The sequence below is a fragment of the Sparus aurata genome, chromosome 11, assembly GCF_900880675.1.
Source record: "Sparus aurata chromosome 11, fSpaAur1.1, whole genome shotgun sequence".
NCBI classification, from domain to species: Eukaryota; Metazoa; Chordata; class Actinopteri; order Spariformes; family Sparidae; genus Sparus; species Sparus aurata.
Window position 1 is genome coordinate 4,088,339 of NC_044197.1, and position 25,346 is coordinate 4,113,684.

The following is a 25,346-nucleotide window of genomic DNA, read 5'->3' on the forward strand; positions in this document are numbered from 1 at the left end:
CAGCTACTGCCCCCGCGACAACAACTACTGCCCCCGCAACAACAACTACTGCCCCAGCGACAACAACTACTGCCCCAATGACAACAACTACTGCCCCCGCAACAACTACTGCCCCCGCGACAACAACTACTGCCCCCGCGACAACAACTACTGCCCCCCGCAACAACTACTGCCTCAGCGACACCAGCTACTGCCCCTGCAACAACTACTGCCCCCGCGACAACAGCTACTGCCCCCGCGACAACAACTACTGCCCCCGCAACAACAACTACTGCCCCAGCGACAACAACTACTGCCCCAATGACAACAGCTACTGCCCCAGCAACAACAACTACTGCCCCCGTGACAACAACTACTGCCCCCGCGACAACAACTACTGTCCCTGCGACAACAACTACTGCCCCCGCGACTACAACTACTGCCCCTGCAACAACAACTACTGCCCCTCCAGCTACAACTACTGCACCACCAACAACAACAACCACAGCTGCAACAACAACAACAACCCCTGACCCTGTTACTTACATCATATCAGCAAGGTTGTTGAATGAAGTTTTTACAGCTGACTTGCTCTCCACCTCCAGCCTTCGATTCATAGAACTTTCACAAAGAGTTACAGCTCGTGTGAGTAATTATATCCTTCTGCATTTTTCATTCATTTTGTCAGTACTGAGCATAAATATTTGGACAGAATGTTTAATTGAAATACAAGATACTTAATAATCATTAAACATTATTTCAGTGAAGTTGTTAAATTCCTTTTGAAGGATATTGTGCTCATCAGGCTAATTCAATCTTGTTGTCTTTCTGCAGTGTAATCAAATATATCGAGCAAGATTTGGTTTTGTCTTTGACCGGACCATTGTGAGACAGTTCAGGTAAAAACATTTTCTCCTGAATTTAATCTTTACCAACTGTTGTAAGCCGCTTTATGGTCCTAAAATGTGTGTCTTCTGATGTTCATAGTGTAACATACATTGCATATGACACATAGATAGAAAGTCGTCTTATATCATTATTTGACATTTGTCTTCTTCTGTTTTATGATACAGGGCTGCTCAAGCTCAACAAACACGAGTGGTTGGAACTGAAGTAGAGCTTTCAGTTGTGTTCAATCAGTCTGTCCCTGCTTCAGCACTCCCAATGAATACTGCTGTTGTTCAAACCTTAGTTGATGCTGCAAATGATTCCAATGCCTTCAATGTGACCTTTGGTGCCTCTTCAGTTCTACTAGTATGTAAGTAAACTGTTTAGCTCTGTATAAGTCTGGTAGACTGGTGCTCAGTGATGTCAGTTTCACAGCAAACAAGGAAATGCTTTTGGATCAGGCACAATAACATTTTTAGTTTTTTAAACCTATTCCTTTAAAAATGCGTTCACAGCGGGTCCAGCTCCTGCAACTACTACTGCCGCAACTGAAACAGCTGTTACCACAACTGCCGACGCCACAATTGCTGCAACTACTACTGCCCCCGCGACTACAACTACTGCCCCTGCGACTACAACTACTGCCCCTGCGACAACAACTACTGCCCCTCCAGCTACAACTACTGCCCCTGCGACAACAACTACTGCCCCTGCGACAACAACAACCACAGCTGCAACAACAACAACAACAACCCCTGACCCTGTTACTTACATCATATCAGCAAGCTTGTTGAATGAAGGTTTTACAGATGACTTGCTCTCCACCTCCAGCCCTCAATTCATAGAACTTTCACAAAGAGTTACAGCTCGTGTGAGTAATTATATCCTTTTGCATTTTTCATTCATTTTGTCAGTACTGAGCATAAATATTTGGACAGAATGTTTTAGTTGAAATACAAGATACTTAATAATAATTAAAAATTATTTAAGTGAAGTTGTTAAATTCCTTTTGAAGTATATTGTGCTTATCAGGCTAACTCAATCTTGTTGTCTTTCTGCAGTGTAATCAAATATATCGAGCAAGATTTGGTTTTGTCTTTGACCGGACCATTGTGAGACAGTTCAGGTAAAAACATTTTCTCCTGAATTTAATCTTTACCAACTGTTGTAAGCAGCTTTGTGGTCCTAAAATGTGTGTCTTCTGATGTTAATAGTGTGACATACATTGCAAATGACACATAGATAGAAAGTCGTCTTATATCATTATTTGACATTTGTTTTCTTCTGTTTTATGATACAGTGCTGCTCGAGCTCAACAAACACGAGTGGTTGGAACTGAAGTAGAACTTTCAGTTGTGTTCAATCAGTCTGTCCCTGCTTCAGCACTCCCAATGAATACTGCAGTTGTTCAAACCTTAGTTGATGCTGCAAATGATTCCAATGCCTTCAATGTGACCTTTGCTGCCTCTTCAGTTCTACTAATATGTAAGTAAACTGTTTAGCTCTATATAAGTCTGTTAGACTGGTGCTCAGTGATGTTCGTTTCACAGCAGACAAGGAAATGCTTTTGGATCTGGCACAATAAAATTTTTAGTTTTTTAAACCTATTCCTTTAAAAATGCTTTCACAGCGGGTCCAGTTCCTGCAACTACTACTGCCGCACCTGAAACAGCTGTTACCACAACTGCTGCAACTACTTCTTCTGCACCTGAAACAGCTGCAGCCACAACTGCTGCAATCCAATCTGTTGATGCATGCATTTATTTGATGCTGCTTTTCTTGGCCCATATCATGCTAATTTAATTAATAGTTAACAACAATTACTCTATACTGCTGGAAAATACACAGATCAGCCGCAACAGTAAAACCACTGACAGGTGACGTGAATAACATTGATCATCTCATCACAATGCAATGTTCTGCTGGGAAAACTTGGGTGCTGGCATTCATGTGAATACCACTTGACACACATTTCCTATCCAAACACTGTTGTGGGCCAAGTACACCCCCTCATCACAACAACACTACTGACGGCAGTGGCACCCCAGCAGGACAATGTGCCCTGACACACCACAAACACTGCTCAGGAACACAATAAAGGGCCCAAGGTGTTGACTGGGTCTCCAAATTCCCCAGATCTGATGGAGCATCTGAAAGACGTGCTGAGCAGGTCTGGTCCATGTCTCGACAGGTCAGAACTTCTTTGACTGCACAAGGGGAATGTTCACATTATTAGGCAGGTGGTCATAATGTTATGCCTGATCGGTGTATATATTGTGGTAGTTGGGTAAGTTATATATACTATGGGGTATTTAAAACAGGTTTAAATTTAATTGGATGAACCCCACAGAAACCCTGTACTCCATGTTCATTGTACTTTTACTGCCACACAAACAAACAGCCCCCTTAATGACATGAAGGCTATAAATGGAAATTAATTTTGTGGGTACAAATCTAAGATTCATAGTAATCTTAAGCGTTGTATGTTTCGAACAAACATACACATTTAACTTTGCACCGACTGGAAGTATTGATGACAATGTATTAATATGGCTGTCGTCAGTATATGAGGGGGGATGCCGTCCCCATTGATTGCAAAATTACCAGGTTACCCCCTTGTTAACCTGACATCACTCTCCATCCCCTAGTAGCAGATAGTGCGTTACAAATCACAAGTGGCCGTGATCAGCTGTGGAGTCAAGGCGGGTACGGATGCTTTGTGATTCGGCTGTCTGGTTTATTTTTGACAAAAGCCGCAACAAGCTGCACAGAGCAGATCGCGCCAACAGGAAGTCAGAGACACAGGGACGGCATAGAGTATCTGCTGGCCAATTTTCAAAATAAAATGCCCTGTGCAGACTCCCGATTGAATAAAAACCAATCAACAAAGTCGGGCAGGCAAAAGGCTCCGCTTCTGAACGTTCCCACTATGAATCTTGTTCTCTTTATACATTCATGGTATGATGCCGTGCCGAGGGCGGAATAAAACCTGTAGCAGACGCACATGTTTATTTTCAGTTTTTTCAAAAATGTGTTTTTTCTGACAGTATAATATTAATAGTAAGTTTGCAATTTATGTTCTAAACTAAATGTTACATATTGTGGGTGTTTTTAGTGGGTCTGTTCAGAACATGGTGGCTTAAGTTATGTTGGTAATTGTCATTTTTGTGCTGGTTTATAGTTCAACCATTAGTGAGGTAGCTGTTACATTTACGAGCTGTTTTATCCTCCGTTGAAACGCACCCTGCAGGAGTGACTTTCGCCATTCTGTATTTCTAGTTTTTAAATATAAGGTTTTCATATCAGACAATATATATGCTGATACCGATATATCTGTGATAGGCTAATATTGGCCTACAAATACATCGGTCGGGGTCTACTATTTTGCACGATGTTCTTCAAGGAATTTAGATGGTAAAAAAGTCCAAGGGGTCATGTAACTTAAAATAACCCTGCTTGAAGTGTATTGTGAGAAACATGAGAAAACCCTGCCTGAATAAACTCATTCCACTGCATACAATTTAAAGGTGTATTTACTCAATACTTTAATTCAGTTATAAAAAGACAATTGTAGTAGGAAGAGAACAAAGATAACTGGATAAAATGGAATTGTAGAATTAGAAATGTCATAGTTATGGTTTTAATGTGTACATAGATGTGTCGGGGCAGGGTGATGCTCGCATTTGGCCATCCACCCTGTTAAAAATTAACAAATCACCGACTGATTATACACATCAGAACTTTCAACAACACCATCCGCGATGGAGGATTTTTCAAGATCCCTACATGTTCCATCAGTGGACCCAAACATAGCTGACATGTTGGAGACGGACCTCTCTGCCCTGGAGATAATATCTGCAATTAGATCTACGCAAAGCGGCAAGTCCCTAGGACCGGATGGCTATCCGACAGAGTTTTTCAAAAAATTCTCAGTTCTGTTTTAGGACTAGGTCGTATAATCCCTTATTGATTGCATTCCTGAGGTATGAAGTGGGTCGGTACAGACAAATGAGGGGTTTCCAGGTAGGGGCTAAGGTGCTGTCTGTGTGACAGAGAGGTTTGGAGCTTCATTGGAGTCATCAGGTGGGCACCCTCCTTCACTGGTGTTTCGATGACAGGCCCACAACACCTCCAGAGGGCTCATCGGCAACATCTGGCGTCCCAGGTGTGCCCCCCTCAGCTCTTAACCCTTCCACGCCACAGATGCTATTTTGGGGCCCAGGTGGCATCTCTCCTCTTCAGCCAGAGCCAACGGCTTGCTTGCTCCACTGCGCTTGAGAGGACTTTGATGGCTTGGCGTTGGGCTTGGCCTCGAATTCCTAGGTCCTTAAGTAGCCTGGTAGTTGTTTTGCCCACGCAGCCGACCTCTACTGGGCAAACCTTGGCTTTCCAGCCATGTTGTTCCGCATCGGCTGCCAGTTCAGGGTACTTAAGGCTCTTTCGTTTGTAGGCCTCCTCAACGGCATCCTCCCAGGGCAGGGTCAGCTCTATGATGTAGACCTTGTGCTGTGACGAGGACCAGAGCACGAGGTCTGGTCTGAGGTTCTTCGTGGCGATCTCTGGTGGAAAGCAGAGCCTCTGATTCAGGTCCGCTACTAACTTCCAGTCTCATGCTACTCCCAACTGACCAAGGTCAGATGTTGTTCTGGTCGTGGTCTTCGATGGCTTTGCACCTTCACGGACAAAACTTTTGGCAGATATAGGATGGGATGGTGGAGGTAGGGCATTGATGGATGAATGTCCGTCTGGTCTCCAGCGTAGCTGCAAGGCACTTCAGCACTTGGTTGTGCCGCCAGGTGTACCGGCCTTGTGTCAGGCTTGTCTTGCAGCCAACCAGGATGTGTTTTAGATTTGCTGAAGATGGACAGAGTGAGCATGTTGGGTCTTCTCCATACCATTGTTTCAGGTTACTGGGAGATGGCAAGACATTGTACGTTGCTCGTAAGATGAAGCTGGTGTGAAATGCTTCCATGCTCCAGAGCTCCTTCCAAGAGACCTTCCTTCTCTCAACCCCCTCCCATCTCATCCACTGTCCCTGTTTTGCTTGGGAGAAAGCCTTTGCGCATCTTGTTGCCTGCTACTGCCGGCGCACCTCCTCAACGACCAGGCCTCTGCGCTGAGATCGAGCTGCCTTGTGCCATGTTGGTCTGCTCTCTCCAGACCTCAGATCAACTTGCCCCCTTACTACTGTCAGTGTTTGAAGAATCACTTTCATTTAAGACCTTACCTCCAACCGTGCACCAAGCAGTTATCTCTGTAGTTCTCAAAAAAGGAAAAAACCCTCTGGAGTAATAATAAAAATAATAATAAATTTTATTTGGGTAGGGTATCAATGGCCTCTTCAGCATCCACGTTCCACTCTTCCAGCTCTGAAATTCGTTCCTGTGTCTCAGTATTATCTTTTGTATTGTATTTCACCAATGTTTTCTGCATTTTTCCAGTTTGTTTCCTCTGTGAAGAAAGCAAACTCTCTCCTCACCTCTTCTCTAAATTCATCTTTGAATTTAGAGAGATTCTCTTTCATTTCGCTCTTGAGGTCTCGTATTTCCTTCATAATACTTGTGAGGCACTCTAGTACTGAGTTGTTTAAGGTCGCCATTTTCATCATCAGCTAACTCGTCTTCAAACTCGTCTTCTTGGTCTTTGGATGTCATTTTTTTCTTTGAGCTTCTCTGTTTTTGTCCCCCGCTCATTTCCTGTCAGTGTAGATATTGTAAGAAGTTGGAAAAGATCAGATACATTTTATAGGAAATTCTATATCTGGCAGCCTTACTTAATATTTGTTGATGATATGGCGGCCTATAATATAGTACTGTAAACCCCTGATGCTGCCCTCTGTCTTTTATGTCTTTTATTTCATTTATTTATTTCATTTTTTTTTTTTTGTCTGGTATTTGGTGAAAGGGGGGATGGGCTGGGCTCAGGGGGGATTTACTGTCCTGTTGTGTTAAACTGTAAATTGTAAAGTGTAAAAACAAAATAAGAAGACCTTGATCAAAAAAAATGGCTGCCAAAAATAAGGTTTATCACGCATTTTCCCAACAGGTTACTCGTCTTATATAGAGGTGCAACTCAGAATAGTGGGACTCTACGCCTCCATGGTTTGAAAAAGTTGCAATTTAGAAGGAGCTTCAAAATATCTTAGTTTTCATGACTTTAAACACGCTTAGCATGCTGTGGGCTAGGCCTAAGTGCTGCAGGGCTGATGAAAAAAGTGGGGACAGGTGGGTAGGGGGGAGGGGTTGTCAGCCAGGCAAGAGCGAGTGGCTGAATCTGGGAGTTATGATGAAAAGTCAGGGGGCATTTGGTGGATAGCTCCAGGATGGCAGGTCCAGGGAGTTTAAGGAAATGAAAAGGCCTGTGAGAAGTGAATAGGGACAGAAAGGGCGAGGCAGCCATGAGGAGGACTGGGGATGAGGCAGATGTAACAGTGTAGATTGGAGCACAACTAACACCATAGTATGGCCTTGTGACTCTTGCTGGGATGCTAATGAGGCATTATAGTGCGGCAGAAGTAGGACCACCAGGTTGACATGAGGAAAACACAAGAAAATGTGTAAAAGTAAGAGAGTAAGAGTAAGTAGTGTTTTTTTTTCTCTGCCCTTTTCCCTTTTTGTTTGACTACTGATTATGAGCACAACAATATATCCATTATTTATTGACGCCTCAATGTGTTTCCAGTTAGAATTCCCTAAAGGAGTCATCACCCGGAAATCGCAATTTCTCTCGTTAAATCATGCATATTGGTGTTGGACCTCTGTTGAAACTTGCCTGAAAAGCTGGAGTTTGAAAGTGGCTTATTTTTTTCGCTTTGGCTCTTTTTCCGAACAGGAATAGCACACAGTAGTGCGCGTTCCTAAAGCACGAGATTTTGACTCTGCTCCTGTGGTGACGTTACCACAGGAGGCTACTTGCATATTAAGCATCGGCTCACAGCCGTCCTCAGCCAGAGTGAGCACGCCGAATCTGCTTATTTCTCTGTCATTTTCACGCCATACATCGTCACCGCCAGCATTAAAACTCAGGTCTTACATGTAAAACACGAGTGTGAAAAGTAAGACGGAAAAAAAAAGAATTTACCATTCAGAGACGTCCTGCTGTAAACGTGTCTCTTCACCGTCTCTGCCTCTTCACTCTCCCGTTCGGTTTCCGACTCCGGCTCGTACATAAATGCCTGAATTCCGTAATGTTCGTCATTTAGTGTGTGCGCCATGACAGGGGGCTGTTTATCTTGTGGAGTCTGTGTGTGCATGCAGGCTCGCCCCCCATTCCGGCTCTGTCCTTCCTGCGGCCAATCAACGCGCGCCTCATTACATATTAATACAATGCACACCCGGACCGGTCAAAACCTCGCGCATAATCTCGCGTGAGAAAGTCGCGGTATGAAAAAGTGTCAGAACAAGCTCTATGTTTGATTTTTTTTTTTTTTTTTTTTTCTAATAAGTTTTAAGAATTGATCCAAAGCGATCCAAGAGGTACTGGATATGTAAAAAACCAGGTGATGACTCCTTTAAAGAGGCTCTGTGTATCTTCTGTGTCGTGGTTCATTTCTATATTGCGGAAAATCCACAGTCCAGCAGCATCAAACAACAGAAGCAAATCCTCCACAGGCTTGGATCGGCAACAGAGAGAGGGACGGGGAAGGTCTCATGTTTCATGTCATGTTACAATCCACTCGTACATTATCAATAAAAAAGTGATTAGTACACGTGAATTGCTACAAATTGTTCCATCGAGTCCCTTTAAAATAAAACAGTTTATCAGTATATTTAACGCAACATCATTTTGTGTGGACGTGCCATCATGCAGTATACTTTTTGCACCAGGAGATGGCAGTGTAATACATTCTGTGCCTTGTCACTAGTTTCTGCTACTCGTTGTAAAAACACTGGTTGTCATTGACTGGTAACTTGATTTGAACTTTGCACCTGTACTGTAACAAAAAAAGTCACCTAATGTCATCAGGTCCACTTGAAGTATGAAGTCCTCAATCTCCTCTCCCACTGAGTCTCAAACTAATTTCACAGACTAGTATTACATTTTGTTTAAAATGTGTATTTGTAAAATTCCAACAAAACAATTAAGTATCCAATTTGTATTTAATGTTAATGATTTTAATAATAATTATCAGGGGGAAATAAATCCTTAAAAGCAGTCCACTGTCTAACATCGTTGGACTCATTATGAACAGTTTTAAAACAAGTGATTCAAAAACTGATGCGGCAGAACCAGAGACATCACTTTTTTTATTCCACACACTCTTCTTCATTTTGAAAACCTGCCTCCTACATTACCCACAATGCAACTTAGTCACTGAGCTGTCATCGCTGGAACTAACTTGATGGCATGCAGCTTCACCTGGAGCCACAGAGAGCTTCATATTACTGGTTTGTAAAAAAAAAAATAAATAAACAGCACACTTTAATGTGAACGGCTGGTGGAGTCATTAGTAACCTGGTGACACCAGCAGGCGGCTGCAGATCGTAACAATGCAGGTGTGCCCAGGTAACCACTCACACAGCTCTTCATACCAACCAGGGCCGTTTTTGTCTTTATAGGGGCCCTCTGCAAGATGCTGTTTGGGGGCCCCTATTATGTCAAACTACGATGGATAGATTCCTAACCCTTTCAGCCGATCCACAAAAATGCAACTCATTTCAAGAGGAAAACAGGCTAGAGTCGTGAAAACCTCTCAAATTAAAATCAAACATCTGGTTGAGTTGATCCACCCGAGTAAGTTGAACTGATAGAAAATGATAATACAAGGTAAACAATGGGGATCCTCCATAGGTCAATAAATGAAACTGATGCAGTGTCCTTCAAAAATGTCTATTTTAAATTGTAAACCATTTTGAAACTTAAAGGGATAGTTTGAGTTTTTTGAAGTGGGGTCATATAAAGTACATATCTACAGTCGGTCTGTTTCCTACCGTAATCACCAATCAGCGCAGCCTCAGTTTGGAGAAGCAGAGAGCCGCTCCAGCCCAGACGCTCAGCTTTGTACTGCAGTGAACGGAGTCCAGACGCAAAGCGAATTTTAGCCATCTAAAACAAGGCTCACCTACAAAAATCTATATTAGTTCAAGTGTACGTTGTATATAGAAAATTCACATTTCTTTACATCACCGTCAGACTGCCCTTTCTTTTGGCACATAGATTTTTTTAGGTTGGGAACAGATCAACTATAGATATGTACTTTATATGACCCCACTTCAAAAAACCCAAACTATCTCTTTAAACATCCTGGTCCGATGGTGCTGAAGGCGGCCGTGCTGCTTCCTGGTCTGTGGCTCCAAAATAGTTCAGAATTACTCCTGCAAAGACAAAGTTCCTCAGGTTACCAAGCGTAAAGATCCTAAACAAATATTCATACTATATAATTGAGTTATGTTACACTAATGCAGGAATTCATAATCTGTTTTTATATTCAGTATTGGTGGGTGTGACAGTGTGGTCAATTTCAGTGTTTTTCCATAAAGCAGGAAGTCCTTATAACTCCAACATACACTTTCCCATCTACACCCATTTGCTCACACATGTAGAGGGTTTTGTCCTGAACACGTCTATGCATCAGTACTGTGTCATATTCATAGCGCCACCCACTGGACACAGGAAGTCAGCCTCATATCAATCAATCTGACTTTATCGCTGCTGCAGTTTTAATTTACATAACATCTTTATAACAACATTTCCAAAGTGAACATGAAGAAATTATCAAATGTAAACTTTTGTTTGGAAAAGAAGATTTTTCAGTTAAACAGAATCCTGTCGTTGTGAAGTGTGACCCACAGGTGGCAGCAGAGTTGAAGCCCCGCCCCTTCCGGTTTCCCTCATGGGACCTTATTTGATATAAACTTTGTTTTTTAGTGAATGAAGAGAGACAAATAAGTTATTGATCCTGTGTGAGTTGTGTCATGAATTACACACTATGTTTGTCAATGTAGTTTTGTGTTAATGCGCTCACTGAACTACATCTTCTCACTCAACACACGTCACCAACACCAACATGGAGCCAACTGGGCTTCATATCACCTTTAAAAAAAACACACAGCTGTAACTGTACTCTCTGCAGACGGACACAACTGACAGATTTGAGGTATTAATGCTACAAGAAGGGTTGTGTGGAAAAAATGAATACGTAAAAAACACTAAAAAATAACTTGTTGACGGGTCATGTTGATGTTGCTGTTAAGTTTCCCTTCCTAAAAAGAAGTCTATGTCAAGTTAATGTTATCAAATAAACCTAAGTAGGACTGTTTAAGTAGGCTATATTTCTCAAGCCCACTTTATGTAGTCAGTACACTTATATCAGTAATATAGCAGGAGGTAATAACTGAGCTGCATGTTCTAACGACCTGCCAACTTTAACGAGACATTCAAGACAAACATCCATCTATCCACAGATTACAGATGCTCAGAAACAAACGTGATATACTATGACTCATAGCCTGCTTGTAAGTATAAACCAAGACAATGAAACAAGACCACAAAAAGTCAACTGAAAGCAAATGTTTGTAAGGGATGACAAACAGATGGGTGGCTGTAGGTTTCAGTTACTGAGAAATGAAAGTCAAAGTGCGTCATGATCCTAATTGGAGGAGGGAAACCGAAAATAACTGTCTGAAAACAAGTCCAAACAGGTTCACCTGATTAACCTGTTTAAAGGTGCGCATGTTTGGCAGCCTAAACATCCCAAAAACGCACAAAACTCTGCGCACACATCACATCTGGTGAAAATGTTTATGATTCATCATGATGGGTTGTGGGCGTGGCCAGGGGACTCCATCGCTCCACCTAACGCCAGGTCATGGAACCAAAAACACTTTGATCTTCATGAAATTTGCCGGACACATAGGTCTCATCAGTGTAGCCAGGAATTCATTTTTGAGGAATTTTTTGCCCAAATAGGAAGCCGGCCATCTTGAATGGTGTGAGTCGATTTTCATTTTGCCGACACTGTTTAGAGGACTTTAGGATGTTCACAGACGTATGTTCAAACTCATGACTTCTTTAATTTGATACTTCAGCTGCCTTCAGGTGCGGCACAGCAGCTTAGTAGCGCCCCCAAATGGCTTTTCCCATTTTGTACATACGGACAAACTCCTACACACGCCAACGTTTGCACATTCGTCACAAGTCCGAACACTGATATCTGCAAGGGTCTGAGCCTTTTCAGTGACAAGATGGCTCCTAAGCGCCCCCTGGAGGTTTCAAGCTTGAAGCCCCGCCTCCTACATGCACATACATGCACGACTCTCGGTATGCATATGTATCATGACCAGATGCACAAAAAACCCTCTTGACCCATACCCTCAGTCCAACAGGAAGTCTGCCATTTTGATTCACAGTTGAGATTTTGCCGCCAATTGGCACCATTTCCCTGGCGAACTCCTCCTACAGATTTAACACCACGAACCTGGAGATGAAAAGTTATCTAAATCTTTTGCCTCTGTTATCCCTGGTGAGCGTGACAGTGCAGTTAATTTCGATGCTTATAATCTACACCAAATTGCTCAGACATGTAGAGGGTGTCGCCCTGAACCACCACCCACTGGACACAGGAAGTCAGACAAACGTCATTTGATTCACATGACAATTACTGCTTGTTTTCTACACATCATACACTACAATATGGCTTGCATATAACAGCTGAGGGCGCCCTCCAACGGCGCCGCAGCCCAACATGCGTGGACCGAGTGCCCGTTCATCGCCGACGCAGCTTTAATTTATATAGCACCTCATACATTAAGATGTAGCACAATGAAACACTTTGAGGACAGAAATCAACCCCAGCTGAAATATAGCAATGTGCATCACAGCACTTACACTTCTAGCCCACTTTTTACTTCATTAAAGACACTTTAAAGTGTTGTGACCACACAGAGAGATGAGGGCACACTGGAAACAGGAATTTCAGGGTCACAGTCATGGCTGTAACATGAAGTACACCTTCAGTAAACTACTAGTTAATAGTTTCATATATCTTGATCAAAAAATTAAGTACAAATTCAAACTGGGTATACTATGACTCAGTCCTACTTGTCAGTATGAACCAAGAAAATTAAACAAGTCCATTAAAAGTCAACTGAAAGCATGTTTGTAAGGGATGACGGACAGATGGGTGGCTGTAGGTTTCAGTTACTGGGCAATGAAAGTCAGGGTGATTCATGATCCTAATTGGAGGAGGGAAACCACAAGTAACTGTTTTAAAGCAAGTCCAAACAGGATGAACCTGTTTAGGGGTACACAGGTACACCTATTTAAAGGTGTACCTGCTCAACAACTTCACATAATTTCCTGCTAAACAGAAGTTGGACATCACTCAGATCGTGTCAGCAAACCCAAAGAAGCTTCGGGAGCTAAAATCAGCCTAAAATCTTATGAAAGAGAACAACTGTGTGGCTTAATCTGCTGAATGATGAGGTGAGTGGCTGCTTCAGCATTTCACAGACTTGTAAAATATCATGAGCATAATTATTTAATTTTGTTTTTGTTGTTTTGTTGAGTCCAGCAGCCCAATATATTAACATTATAATGATGTTTTCAGTCTCTCAATTCCTTCTTTAGTCTTACTTTTCTTCCCCTCTCCTCACATTTGTATGTGCTTGCTCTCTATTTAATGCTCCTTCTTTATCTCCATCCTTATTTCCTTCCTGTCCATTCAATGCTCCTCGTTCCGTTTTTTCCTCCCTCCCTGTCTCTCCTCTCGCATTTCCTTGCAGTTCATTTCATTGTATTCCCAACACCACATGTTTGTCCTGCCTTCATTCTGTCCACATGAGTTGAACAGGAAATCCACACATATTATAGTTGTTTTGATATTTGTTACTTTTATTCTCCATCAGTCAAACATCACTGGAGTCCAAACTGGAGGCCCTGCAGTGCCACTTCACCTGGGATCTGGACCCCAGCAGGTCCAGACTCTCACGTCTCAGGTACCAGCTGGAGGACATCGGCACCGAGGAGGGAAACAGCTGGCTGGGTCACATTTACAACCTGCGGGGGTACGTTCAATACAAGCTGGGGTTCACTGAAGATGCCCAGAGTTTGTTCAACAAGGCTGCAGAGGCCTTCTGCCAGACAAGAAGAGCAGACTCAGATGAGGGTCCCTGGTTAGTGGTGAACTACGGGAACCTGGCTTGGCTGCACCACCACCTGGGAGAACAAGCAGAGAGTCAGGCTTACCTGTCAAAGGTCGACGCCCTGATGAATAAATACCCATCTCCATCCCAGGACGAGCTCCATCCAGAGATCTACGCTGAGAAAGCCTGGACCCTGATGAAGTTCAGCACAGACAAGAAGCTGCTGGCTGCAGATTACTTCCTGAGAGCCATCAGGATGCAGCCGGACATGCTGGAGTGGAAAACCAGCCACATCTTAGTGTTGTATAGTATCTCAACATCAGCGTACGCAAGACTGGATGCTGACATGTTGGAGAAAATGAGAATTGCAAAGGAACAAGATCCAGAGAACTTGTACCTCGCTGTTCACTACCTTGAGCAGAATGCTAAAACAATGAAGAAAGAAAGAGTTGAAGATGAAGCTCGAGAGTTAGCTCAGAAGATTCTGAGGAATCCAGTCAGCAGCTACAGCGGTATGAAAGCTTTGCTATGGGTTTACATTAAATATGTATCTGTTGATGAGGCCATTGATTTGGCAGAGGAGGCTCTGAGACGTCATCCAGATGTGCGTTTTCTGAAGAGCTGTGTTGCACTCTTATACAAATGGATCATTACTTCCAGGGGCAGTTTCCCAAATCAAAGCATGATAGACAGAGCAATCCGTCTCCATGAGGAGATGATTCCTCTTTACCCTCAGTCTTGTCTTGTGAAGAGAATAGACCTCGCAAACATACACACAAAGTCAAATCACAGCCAGGCTAAAGCTGAGCAGATTTACCAGGAGCTGCTGGAGAGTGATCTGGAAACGGCAGAGAAACAGCTGGTTTACAACAGGTTTGCAAACTATCTGTACATTTATCGAAGGGATCGTCAAGGGTCAATACAGTATCACATGAAGGCGGCAGAGATACCGTACAAATCATACTATCGTGAGAACAGCATCAGATTTCTGAGAAAGATTAAAGACACATTTAGGAAACGGGCAGATGAATTAGAGGAGTTTCTGGAGAACCTGCAAGAGCCATAGTGCAGTGACTGTAAACCCAGAAAATAACAACGGAAAAATCTGTACAGGCTCATTAATCTGATCACATACATACACATTAGTAAAACTTATAGATTTGTGGAAGCCAGAGAGACGTAGGAGAGGTGATGCTGTGCAAATCTGCTTCCAGTGCATCTTCATAGACGACCGCATAAAAATATGGAGGATCATCTTACCCAGAAAATTGAAATTAACACGGAAAACGGAAAAGGTGTAAAGAAAATATGTCAATCAAGGTAGCGATAACTTACTCAAAACACGTTCTGTCTAATCAACAAGCTAGCAAGTCGTTAGACTAAAGCAAAGTTAACGGGAGACAAAGGCTGACTGAAAGTTGCACATTCGCGCTGAAGATCTCTCAACAGTTTAATGAAGCAGCTGAATCAGTCAACAACACTGCAATGGTCCTTTAAACAACATCCACATGTTCATCTGTCAGTAATGAAATTCAAATTACATGATCAATTAAATCCATTTTGTCCTTGATGGTGTTCACTGTATTCCTGCATTGTATTTTAAGTTTATATGAGAACATTACACCCTTTATGCAACATCTGTTCTGCAGTTATATTCAGAGTATTGATGATGTAATAGTTATTTGATGTATAACCTAAAAATGATTGCCAGATGTAACCGATTGTATTCATAGAAAGTTTGTTAAGATGTCTCAGTTGTACAAATGACTAATGACTAATTACTAATAAACAGACCTTAAAAAGCTCCTCCCACTTGTTTGTTTTGGTGGTTGCAGTATTGTGCGCTTTAGAAAACACAAAAAAGAAAAAATTAAGTGATCAGACAAAGAGTTCTGATGAGGCTTTATGTCATTTGTCTGAAATATCTGAATAATTTCCTGACAAGTTTGTATTTAATTTGAATGATTTTAATGATAATTATCGGGGGTAATAAATCCTTTAAACCAGTTCACTAGTCTGACACTGTTGGACTCATTATGTACAGTTTTAAAACAAGTGATACAAAAAGACTGATGCAGCAGAACCAGAGATATCACTTTTTTTATTCCACACATTCGTCTTCCTTTTCAAAACCTGCCGCCTACATTACCCACAATGCAACTCTGTCACTGAGCTGTCGTCGCTGAAACTAAACTGTCAGCTTCGTCTGGAGCCACAGAGAGCTTCATACTGCTGGTTTGTAATAAAACACACTTTAATGTGAATGACTGGTGGAGTCGATAGTAACCTGGTGACACCAGCAGGTGGCAGCAGAGCGTCACAATGCAGGTGTGCCCAGGTAACCAGGTAACTAGGTAACCAGGTAACCGCTCACACAGTTCTGCATACCAACCACTCCTAACAGTGACTCTGCAGACAGCCACAGACTGCTCATGGCTTCCAGGTATCGGCTACCTCATGTGTTCAAAATGGCTCACAGGACAACTGCAAACAAACCATCGCTGCAAGACAAACACAAAAAATGTCACCGATTTTGAATCAACTCAAGAGAAGAATTAAGTCCAAAGATTAATGAGTCGTGTTTCTGTTTGCTCTCAGTTTGACGGACAGAACTGTGGCTGTAGTTTAAAGTTTTCACTCCGAGGAAGCGAAACTCAAGGCGGACTAACATGACGCCTTGTTCGCGCCAATCTGTTCGCACAGCTTAAAATTAAAAAATGTTTCACTTATTTTTCACTTGTCTCTCTGAATGTTCATGATGAGAGCTGCTCTTGACTACACATGTTGTTAACACAATTAGATAAGGTCATTTTATTGATATTTCATTTCTCTGGTCTTTATTTGTTATTTCCGGGATCGAAGTTATCCAAAAGTTTATGTTAAGTACTCCAGTTACATAACTGTTTTTTGTTCTGTACTTTTACCATCCATTAATGTTGGATGTCATGTGGTCTCAGCAACAATATATTCATTAAAATGTTTTAAAAAATGTGTTTAAGTGTTATTTTTTAACACTAATAAGTTGTCCCACTTATCAGTGAAAATCTATGTGTGACAGCATGGTTCAGGTCATGCAGCCCTCATTCTACCAGCATTTGACACAAAAGTGCTTCCCCAGCCCTAAGAGTGAACTTCTGTAAGCAGTTAACTTATTTTCCAGTTAAAAGTTGCAGTCGATTTAATTATCACGTGAAAGAAAATATATCCTGAGAGAGTTTTTGCTGAAAAATATAATTGATGATATGTTTTCAAACGGGTATACAACTTTAATAGAGTGGAGAATTTAATGCATAATCAAATTAATAACCAGTTCATCTAATCGTTACCTGCAACTGTTTGACTTTTAATAGAAGTATTTTAATGAATGTTTTAAATTAATAGACTCAACATGTCCACTTTAAAAATATTTAATATTTTTCATATTAACTCTAACTAATTCTTCATTTAAAAAAAAATATTCTAAATCTTATGTTTATGTGAATTCATTAAGTCTAATTCGATTTTTTCACAAGGCTTTTAAACAAATCAATAATATTTATTTAATTGAACAGTTCTGGTGTCCGTGACGTCAGCACAGGGGTACCAGTTCTTCCTGGTTTGCCTCCTACGTCACCGAAGACGACTGCTCTGGAACCACAGAAGAAGAACGTTTGAGTCACGTGACAGGTTTCGCCGGTTGGACTTCCTGTTGTCACTTCGGTTATTTTCTTATTTATTTTGTGCTTAAACGTTTTATTTAAACTGTTTTTTGTGACGAGTCGGGGGTCGATCTTTCTGTCCGAGTGACACGTTTGTGTTTGTTAAGTGTCAAAGTGATTCAGGAACGAGCACGTCAGCTATTGCTAGCTGCTAATGCTAGCTAGCTGCTTACGTTAGCTAGCTGCTGTGTGTACAACAGTGACAGCTGAGACGCGGATGTCTCTTCGTCTTTTCGCTTTCCTTCCATCAGCTTTAACCGGTGAGCTTCGGCTTTGCTAGCTCGCACCATGGCCAGTCTGCTCTCAATGCAATGCGTCGCCTCTCTGAGGAAATCTGGAAACCTAATCAATTTAAGAAGCGCTGCACTGAGCATCGATAAGAGACGCTACAGCAGCCACGGAGGGTCTCCAGGAGAGTATCTGCACCGCAGTGTTGTTCCGTCCATGCACTACCAGAAGAGTTTACCCAGGTAACGAGCTAAACCTGGAATACATCTGTATTTCTTTTTCCACTTCAAGCTAACATGTGGTTTTAATTCAACCTAACTTTGAGTTAATGTGACTGTAAACTACCTTATACATGTCAGGTGGGTGCAGTAAGTTAAAGAAGGTGACCCAGTTAGCTTTGAGATGAATGTAGGTGAAAGTGCATCATTGACTTCGGATGAACGACCACTAGAGGGCCGAGACATGACTGATACCTCCTGGCATACAACATTTACTGGACTGTTGAGAACCAACATTTCCTTATTGATTACTACTTCTTCTTCTTCTTCTTCTTCTTCTTCTTCTTCTTCTTCTTCTTCTTCTTCTTCTTCTTCTTCTTCTTCAATGCTTTAGGCTTCCTGTACCCAAACTGGAGGATACCATCAGGAGGTATTTAGCTGCCCAGAGGCCTCTGTTGGATGATGACCAGTTCAGGTATATATCACAGGATTATGAATTGAATTAGGAAAGCACCGATTATTTTATTTTTTTTGTATTCTGACATAAGAATATGGCTGGAAGCACATGCAGATGCCGGCGTTTTTTGCTGTTGTTTATTCCGTTCTTTGTGATTTATCCCCCCGAAGAAATCTTAATTATAAGAAAATAACTGAAATGTTCTGGGGGTTTTTGTGTCAAATTGCTAATAAAGTCAATGGATTAAGAAATATGTTGTCTCTGATGCAGCAATATTTATCTATCTGTAGTCACCAATCTGTGGTCAGTGTCCTGCCAACAATGGTATCTCATTGGCTACAAGCTATGACTAAAAGCCTATCAGCACGGAATAATCTGATTCTGCAAACTAACTCGTAGCTAAAGTTATCAAATAAATGCACCGGAGAAGACGTGTTTTGTACCTAAAAATAAAAAAAAGTATCTCAAAATTAAGTTACACTCAATCTCTGGTTATGCAAAATTTTCACATCTATTATTTATTTTATCATTAATGCTCTACGCGATTATTATTCTGTGTCCGCCCTATAGAGAAAAACAGTCAATCCCTTGATCTAATAATTCTGCCCCTCATTACACTTTTTGAAAGACCACAATTAAACTTCTTACTCAATGAAAAGACATTTTCAGTATTTATGTAGCCTTACAAATACAAAAGTAATGCATCAGGAAAACATTGGCTGGTGGCATCCGTTAATTTTATCTCATTTGCCGATTGGCCGATAGCTGTAAATGTTCCGTACTATCTATTTAAATCTTAACCTCCAATCATCTTTTTTCTGTATCCGAAGAACTACAGAGAAACTTGCACAGGACTTCATGAATGGTGTGGGGAAACAGCTGCATGAGGAACTGGTGGCTCAGGACAAAAACAATAAGCACACAAGCTACATCTCAGGTGAGTCTCCCACTCTGACCAACGCCCACCTGAGACTGAGCAGCTCAGATCCAAACAAACACTGACGAGTCTGAATAACTTCTTTTCTCTCAGGACCCTGGTTCGACATGTATCTCTCTGCTCGCGACTCCGTGGTGCTGAACTTCAACCCCTTCATGTCCTTCAACCCCGACCCAAAGACGGAGTACAACGACCAGCTGGTGCGGGCCACAAACATTGTGTGTTCGGCAGTGCGCTTCATGAAAACACTGCGAGCCGGACTGCTGGAGCCAGAGGTTTTCCACCTCAACCCAGCAAAGAGCGACACGGACGGCTTCAAAAAGTTCATCCGCTGGGTCCCGTCCTCCCTGTCCTGGTACGGCGCTTACATGGTGAACGCTTACCCTCTCGACATGTCTCAGTACTTCCGCCTCTTCAACTCAACTCGCATTCCCAAGCAAGGGCGAGATGAGCTCTTCACCGATGAGAAAGCGCGGCATCTGCTCGTCATGAAGAAAGGCAACATGTACGTGTTTGATATTATAGACAAGGATGGGAATCTGGTGCAGCCTGCAGAGATCCAGTCCCACCTGAAGCACATTTTGTCCGACGCGACGCCAGAACCTGCCCTTCCTCTCGGGGTCCTGACCAGTGAGAACAGGGACGTGTGGGCCGGCCTGAGGGAAAGGCTGGTAGCAGCCGGAAACGCTGAGGATTTAAGGATTGTTGACAGCGCTCTTTTCTGTCTCTGTCTCGACGACGAAAATATGAAGGACCACATTCACATCTCCCACAACATGCTGCACGGCGACGGCTGCAACAGGTGGTACGACAAGTCCTTCAGCATCATTCTGGCCAAAGACGGACAGGCGGCCATCAATTTCGAGCACTCCTGGGGCGACGGTGTGGCTGTGCTCCGCTTTCAGAATGAGGTGTTCAAAGACACGACAGAGCAGCCGCTGGTCCACCCGGGCTCTGCTGCCGCTGCGGTGGACTCGGCCTCGGCTGTGCGCCGGCTGCAGTTCAACCTGGACGGCGAGCTGGAGAACGGCATCAAAAAAGCCAAGGAGAACTTTGATTCAGCCGTATCCAAACTCACCATCGATGCCATGGAGTTCAAGAAAGGCGGGAAGGAGCAGTTAAAGAAGAGCAAGTTGAGTCCGGATGCCATCGCCCAGCTGGCTTTTCAGATGGGCTTCCTGAGGCAGTATGGGCAGACCGTGGCCACGTACGAGTCCTGCAGCACCGCGGCATTCAAGCACGGCCGCACAGAGACCATCCGGCCCGCCACCATACACACACAAAAATGTTCGCAAGCATTTGTTCGCCAGCCCGGCCAACACAGCGTGGAGCAGTTAAAGGCCATGCTCGCCGAGTGCTCCAAGTATCACGGGCAGCTCACCAGGGAAGCAGCTATGGGTGTGTATACGACGTGTCTGCATCTACTTAGATGATTACAGTTAGGGCTGCAAGATACTGATTGGTTTTTTTTCACCCACAGGATAACTGATAAAGATAAGATAAAAAGTAAACACTTAAGTCATAACACCATATAATGCCACCCTAAGACTCCACAGTCTAATATCTCTGATGATATAATATTGACATATGGCCCAGACCCACGAGATCTAGATATTTTTGGGGGGTCGGTTTCTGAAAAGATTGTCTACTTTTTTCTGTGCAGTCACAGTAAGATTTCCCCTTCCCTTTGTTCATCATCCAAGGTGCTTTGGTTATGTATTAACAGGAGAGGATGTCTGTTCTGACTGATATAAAAGAAAACACATTCAAAACACACTACACCTGCTGATTATAAGTGTTTATTACATTGGGAACAGTGAGCCTATAAAGTTCTAAAATAAATGTGTTTTAATCTTGTATACACACGAAAACTTTGTTTGTACAAGTTATTACCTTGTATGTTATATAATACTAAGATAATGACTGTCTTGTGTGCACAAGCTTAAAATAACTCATGTAGCAGAAAGACATGATGAAATGATTGAACTGGTCTCAAACACACACACACACACACACACTGACCTGCTGTACTGATCACTTCTTTGACTCCTCCCACCAGGACAAGGTTTTGACCGTCACCTGTTCGCCATGCGATACCTGGCCAACTCAAAGGGCCAGGCTCTGCACAGCCTGTACACAGACCCCGCCTACGCTGCCATCAACCACAACATCCTCTCCACCAGCACCCTCACCAGTCCGGCCGTGAGCCTCGGCGGCTTCGCCCCGGTGGTGCCCGACGGGTTTGGCGTCGGCTACGGCGTCCATGACGACTGGATCGGCTGCAACGTGTCCAGCTACCCGGCTCGCAACGTCCACGAGTTCCTGCAGTGTGTCCACAAGTCTTTGGAGGACATTTTCACTGTCTTGGAGGGAAAACCAATCAGCTAGGAAACACGCGTGTTTGTCACCAAAGACAAAAAAATCATCACGATCCATCATTCTCAGCTCTCAAACTGTTGATTAACTTCTCTTGGTAAACATGCCGAGAGTGAGATGAATAATATATTTTATAAACCTTAGAAGGACAATAGAGAATCACAGCGCTTAAATATACATGTTTTTTTAAGTATGAAGTGGTTTAGGGACTTGAAATCCATTTGAGATTACTGTACGTGTGAAACAAGTCACTTTTACTGAGGACACGAGTTAAAACATTTATTGCATCATGAAAACCACACTGAGCATCAGATACTTGAAAACATCAGCGTTCCAGAAATGTTCCAGCCACATCCACTCTGACAGCATTGTACTGTAGCCTAATGTGACTGTCTGCTCTGTTTTAGTTCTACATAACAGTGACAGCCAAGATCGGGAATGTTAGTCGTGTTATTTATGAAGTCGAGCTTTTCAGAACGTGTCTGGACTAAAGATCAGACTCTGTGCCTTATCACAATGTGAATTTAAGAGCATTTACTGATCTTCACTGTAATAACTTCACTAATAACCACAAGTGTCATTTACAGCCTTATTGATGTGGTTGAATGTCTTTTGAAATAAAACTTAATTTAAATATATTTGCTACATTTTTTCTGAAGTGTTATAACAACTAATTGATATTGGATGAAATACTGTTTCTATTAACAAGAATGTTATAAAGAACAGACAGAACGGTATCAAACGTTAACCCTCTGTTGAGCAGCAAAGGATGCTTAGAATGAAATCTTTACAAGTAACGACAGGAATTTCTTTTCACCCCTTTATTTAAAATAAAAAACTGTTCAACCAAAAGCAAATGTACAAATGCGGTAGTACAACAACAAAAACATCAGCTAAAGCAATTAAAACAAGACAAATCCACTCTTAGATCGGCTTGATCTTGAAGTGTAGGCCGATGAGACTGAAGACGAGACATTTCAGGTCCTGCACCAGGTAGTAGAACACCCGAAGACCTTCAGGGTCCCTGAAACACGATACAAAGTTTCAACAAGGTAAATTTAACAAATCAGGATGAATTTTAAGACCCATTTAAAAGCCATACTGGCATATAAAGGACACAGGATATGGTCATGCTCCAGATGTGAATGCAGATCACTATTTGTCGGGCATTTTCTTGACGAATTACACCCAAAGTGTCTTATGTAAGCATTATTTTCTGCAGGGGGCTGCAAAAACTTCTGCATAAAGTTCTTACTTTGACTGGTTGACGTCAATCAAGGAGCCAATTTTGGAAGTTGTGAAAGAAATGTGCTCGTCTCCAATGACAATCTCCAGTTCCTGTGAAAAATAGGGCAAAACAGATTATTATTTTTAAAGGTTCATAAAAATGTATGCATTTTATCAATGCAGAGATGATTTTGACCAAGAATTAAAAAAAATATTAGTAAGTTTACCAAATATCAAAATGTGGAGTAAGTTAGGATAGCAAGTACTGTTGAAATGTGTGACCCTGTTTAAATAAAATCAGATCACAACTTGGTCACATCCATCAAAATATGTGACCAATGAGTCACCATTTCTCACTTTGTCCACAAGTATTACATTAATGATTTTTGAGACTTCTGAAAATGTTTACCCAAGTTTATGACGAGCATTTCGACAAATCATCTTTTTCTTCGCCAAGTGTTGCAGGTAAGTTGTATATACAGTATGTGGTTGTGTTAAGAGGTCAGTTTATATTGGAATAATGATTATTAAAGTGAGTGAGTTTTAGCTAAGTTTTTCCTCAACAATTTGTTTCTTCCTTTCTATTAGAAACAGACAAACAAAGCGTTCAGGCTCAGTGGTGTGTTTAAAAAAATGTAACACTAGAGCTTGACTCATTATAACTCAAAGAAATTAGATTTGTGTGGCAATTAAGACCTCACAAATCCAAATTTAGGACTACAAAGTACTTTTAAACTGAATCTAAGGCTTTTTAAGGACATGCAGACATTTGACATTGTGTCTAATCGCAAAACCTTCTCTAATGAGGTTACAAAATCTGAATTCAATGATAAACCAGTGGGTTTCAAGTTGCAGTTGGCTCTGTTCAAATGAAGCGATAAAAAATGTGTAACAGTAAAGATATAAATTGGTTGACTGGCACATTTTTGGTGTCACAAACCTGTCTGCCGACTCTGTCCGGAGGCGGCCACAGTGCATCATCTTCCTTTGTGATCTCGCTGTCGTCAATGATCCTCTTCAGCTCCTCCATCACACTCTTGTGTACGTACGCCTGGATCAGGACACAGAGAGTTACACTTTACACAAGTTTATGTTGCTTCTAATACAGCATCTTTGATATGTATCATCTTAATGTCACAGTACGATGTTAGTGTTATGTATTTTGCTGCAGTGAGAAAGAAAATGTCTTCCACTCCTCATTAACAAACAATACTGCAGCTATGGACAGTTAAGGCCAATACACTACTACATTATTTAACTCTTTGAATGTGGATCGATATATTGGTCTTTTGCTACACGTGCCTTTATGTGGTAATATAATACATTTATCATTGTGCCCAAACTACCACAGAGCCCCAACAAGCATGTGCTGCTATTGATTAGAAGTACATGACGCGTTTTTAATCAGTTACCTCTTTCCTGATCATGACGTCATTCTTGTAGTTGCTGTTGTTGGCGTACCTCAGTTTACCTGAAAGAAAACGAGACATTTTTTTAAAGGAAACATTAGAAACTTGAAACAACCACTTCTAACAAAACCTGTGTGAGTTTTGTTCCCATCACTGCAGGTCACATGGCGCTTAAACGCTCGGAAGGAAATTATTCAACACCTGTAAACATTTTAGTAACACATATATCTTAGGGTTCACAGTCTAAACATTAGCTTTTACTGTTTATAAAAGAGTTAAGAGCCCAAAGAGAGGATTTGGCGCTAGCAGCCCGCTAATAGTCCGCTGAGGCCTAGCTAGCGCTACTGCCGGGTAGCTAACGACGTTAGCTCAAACTCAGGGAAGCTAACACGTCTGCTAATTTACCGCCAAACTCAACTCACCGTCAGGTCTGAATTCAAATTCCAGGAACTCGTGTCCAAACTTTCCTTTGTGGCCCACATAATATCTCAAATAGAAGTCACTTGTTGACATCTTTACTCTCCAGAAAAAGTCTCTTTCTGGTGCGGACTGCGGAACAACACTCAGCTAGCAAGAGTAGCCTGGAGCCTCGCCACTCATGTACGCATGCGCAGAGAGGCACTTTGCAAGCAGGCAGGATTTGTGCCCCGAGGTTTGTCTGTCAGGTGAGTCCTGCCTGTACTGATGACGTACCATTACCGAAACTCATCTAGCTTTCATTTATATACTTAATACCAGACATTTCTCACTATTTATTATAATGTTGTGCTTCGTCAGTTAAAAGTGCACTTTGTAACTTTGTGGAACAAATTTCAATTAGAAGAGAAAAATCTTCATTGACTTTTTC

General features: G+C 42.1%; 4 protein-coding genes and 1 long non-coding RNA gene across 5 annotated transcripts; 4 read left to right on the top strand and 1 right to left on the bottom strand.

Annotated features, from left to right (window-relative positions):
* Positions 1-264: 264 nt before the first annotated feature.
* Positions 265-1,661, top strand: LOC115591518 (integumentary mucin C.1-like). The gene is made up of 5 exons (XM_030433584.1): positions 265-624; positions 814-878; positions 1,053-1,237; positions 1,383-1,495; positions 1,650-1,661. The coding sequence occupies exons 1-5, from the start codon at positions 301-303 to the stop codon at positions 1,659-1,661; spliced, it is 699 nt and encodes a 232-aa protein (XP_030289444.1). The 5' UTR covers positions 265-300.
* A 49-nt stretch (positions 1,662-1,710) lies between these two features.
* On the top strand, positions 1,711-2,319 carry LOC115591735 (uncharacterized). The gene is made up of 3 exons (XR_003986001.1): positions 1,711-1,738; positions 1,929-1,993; positions 2,168-2,319. It is a non-coding gene; the product is annotated as an uncharacterized LOC115591735 (long non-coding RNA).
* Positions 2,320-13,285: 10,966 nt separating this feature from the next.
* Positions 13,286-15,686, top strand: LOC115591519 (interferon-induced protein with tetratricopeptide repeats 1-like). Its single transcript, XM_030433585.1, has 2 exons — positions 13,286-13,290; positions 13,713-15,686. The coding sequence occupies exons 1-2, from the start codon at positions 13,286-13,288 to the stop codon at positions 15,013-15,015; spliced, it is 1,308 nt and encodes a 435-aa protein (XP_030289445.1). The 3' UTR covers positions 15,016-15,686.
* A 1,910-nt stretch (positions 15,687-17,596) lies between these two features.
* On the top strand, positions 17,597-22,501 carry cpt2 (carnitine palmitoyltransferase 2). The gene is made up of 5 exons (XM_030434041.1): positions 17,597-18,117; positions 18,488-18,568; positions 19,381-19,487; positions 19,581-20,885; positions 21,547-22,501. The coding sequence occupies exons 1-5, from the start codon at positions 17,936-17,938 to the stop codon at positions 21,873-21,875; spliced, it is 2,004 nt and encodes a 667-aa protein (XP_030289901.1). The 5' UTR covers positions 17,597-17,935; the 3' UTR covers positions 21,876-22,501.
* A 168-nt stretch (positions 22,502-22,669) lies between these two features.
* Positions 22,670-25,130, bottom strand: magoh (mago homolog, exon junction complex subunit). The gene is made up of 5 exons (XM_030434042.1): positions 24,922-25,130; positions 24,503-24,561; positions 24,031-24,141; positions 23,119-23,201; positions 22,670-22,887 (listed from the first exon to the last, which is right to left on the bottom strand). Exons 1-5 carry the CDS (start codon positions 25,010-25,012, stop codon positions 22,788-22,790), a joined length of 444 nt encoding a protein of 147 aa, XP_030289902.1. The 5' UTR covers positions 25,013-25,130; the 3' UTR covers positions 22,670-22,787.
* Positions 25,131-25,346: the final 216 nt, after the last annotated feature.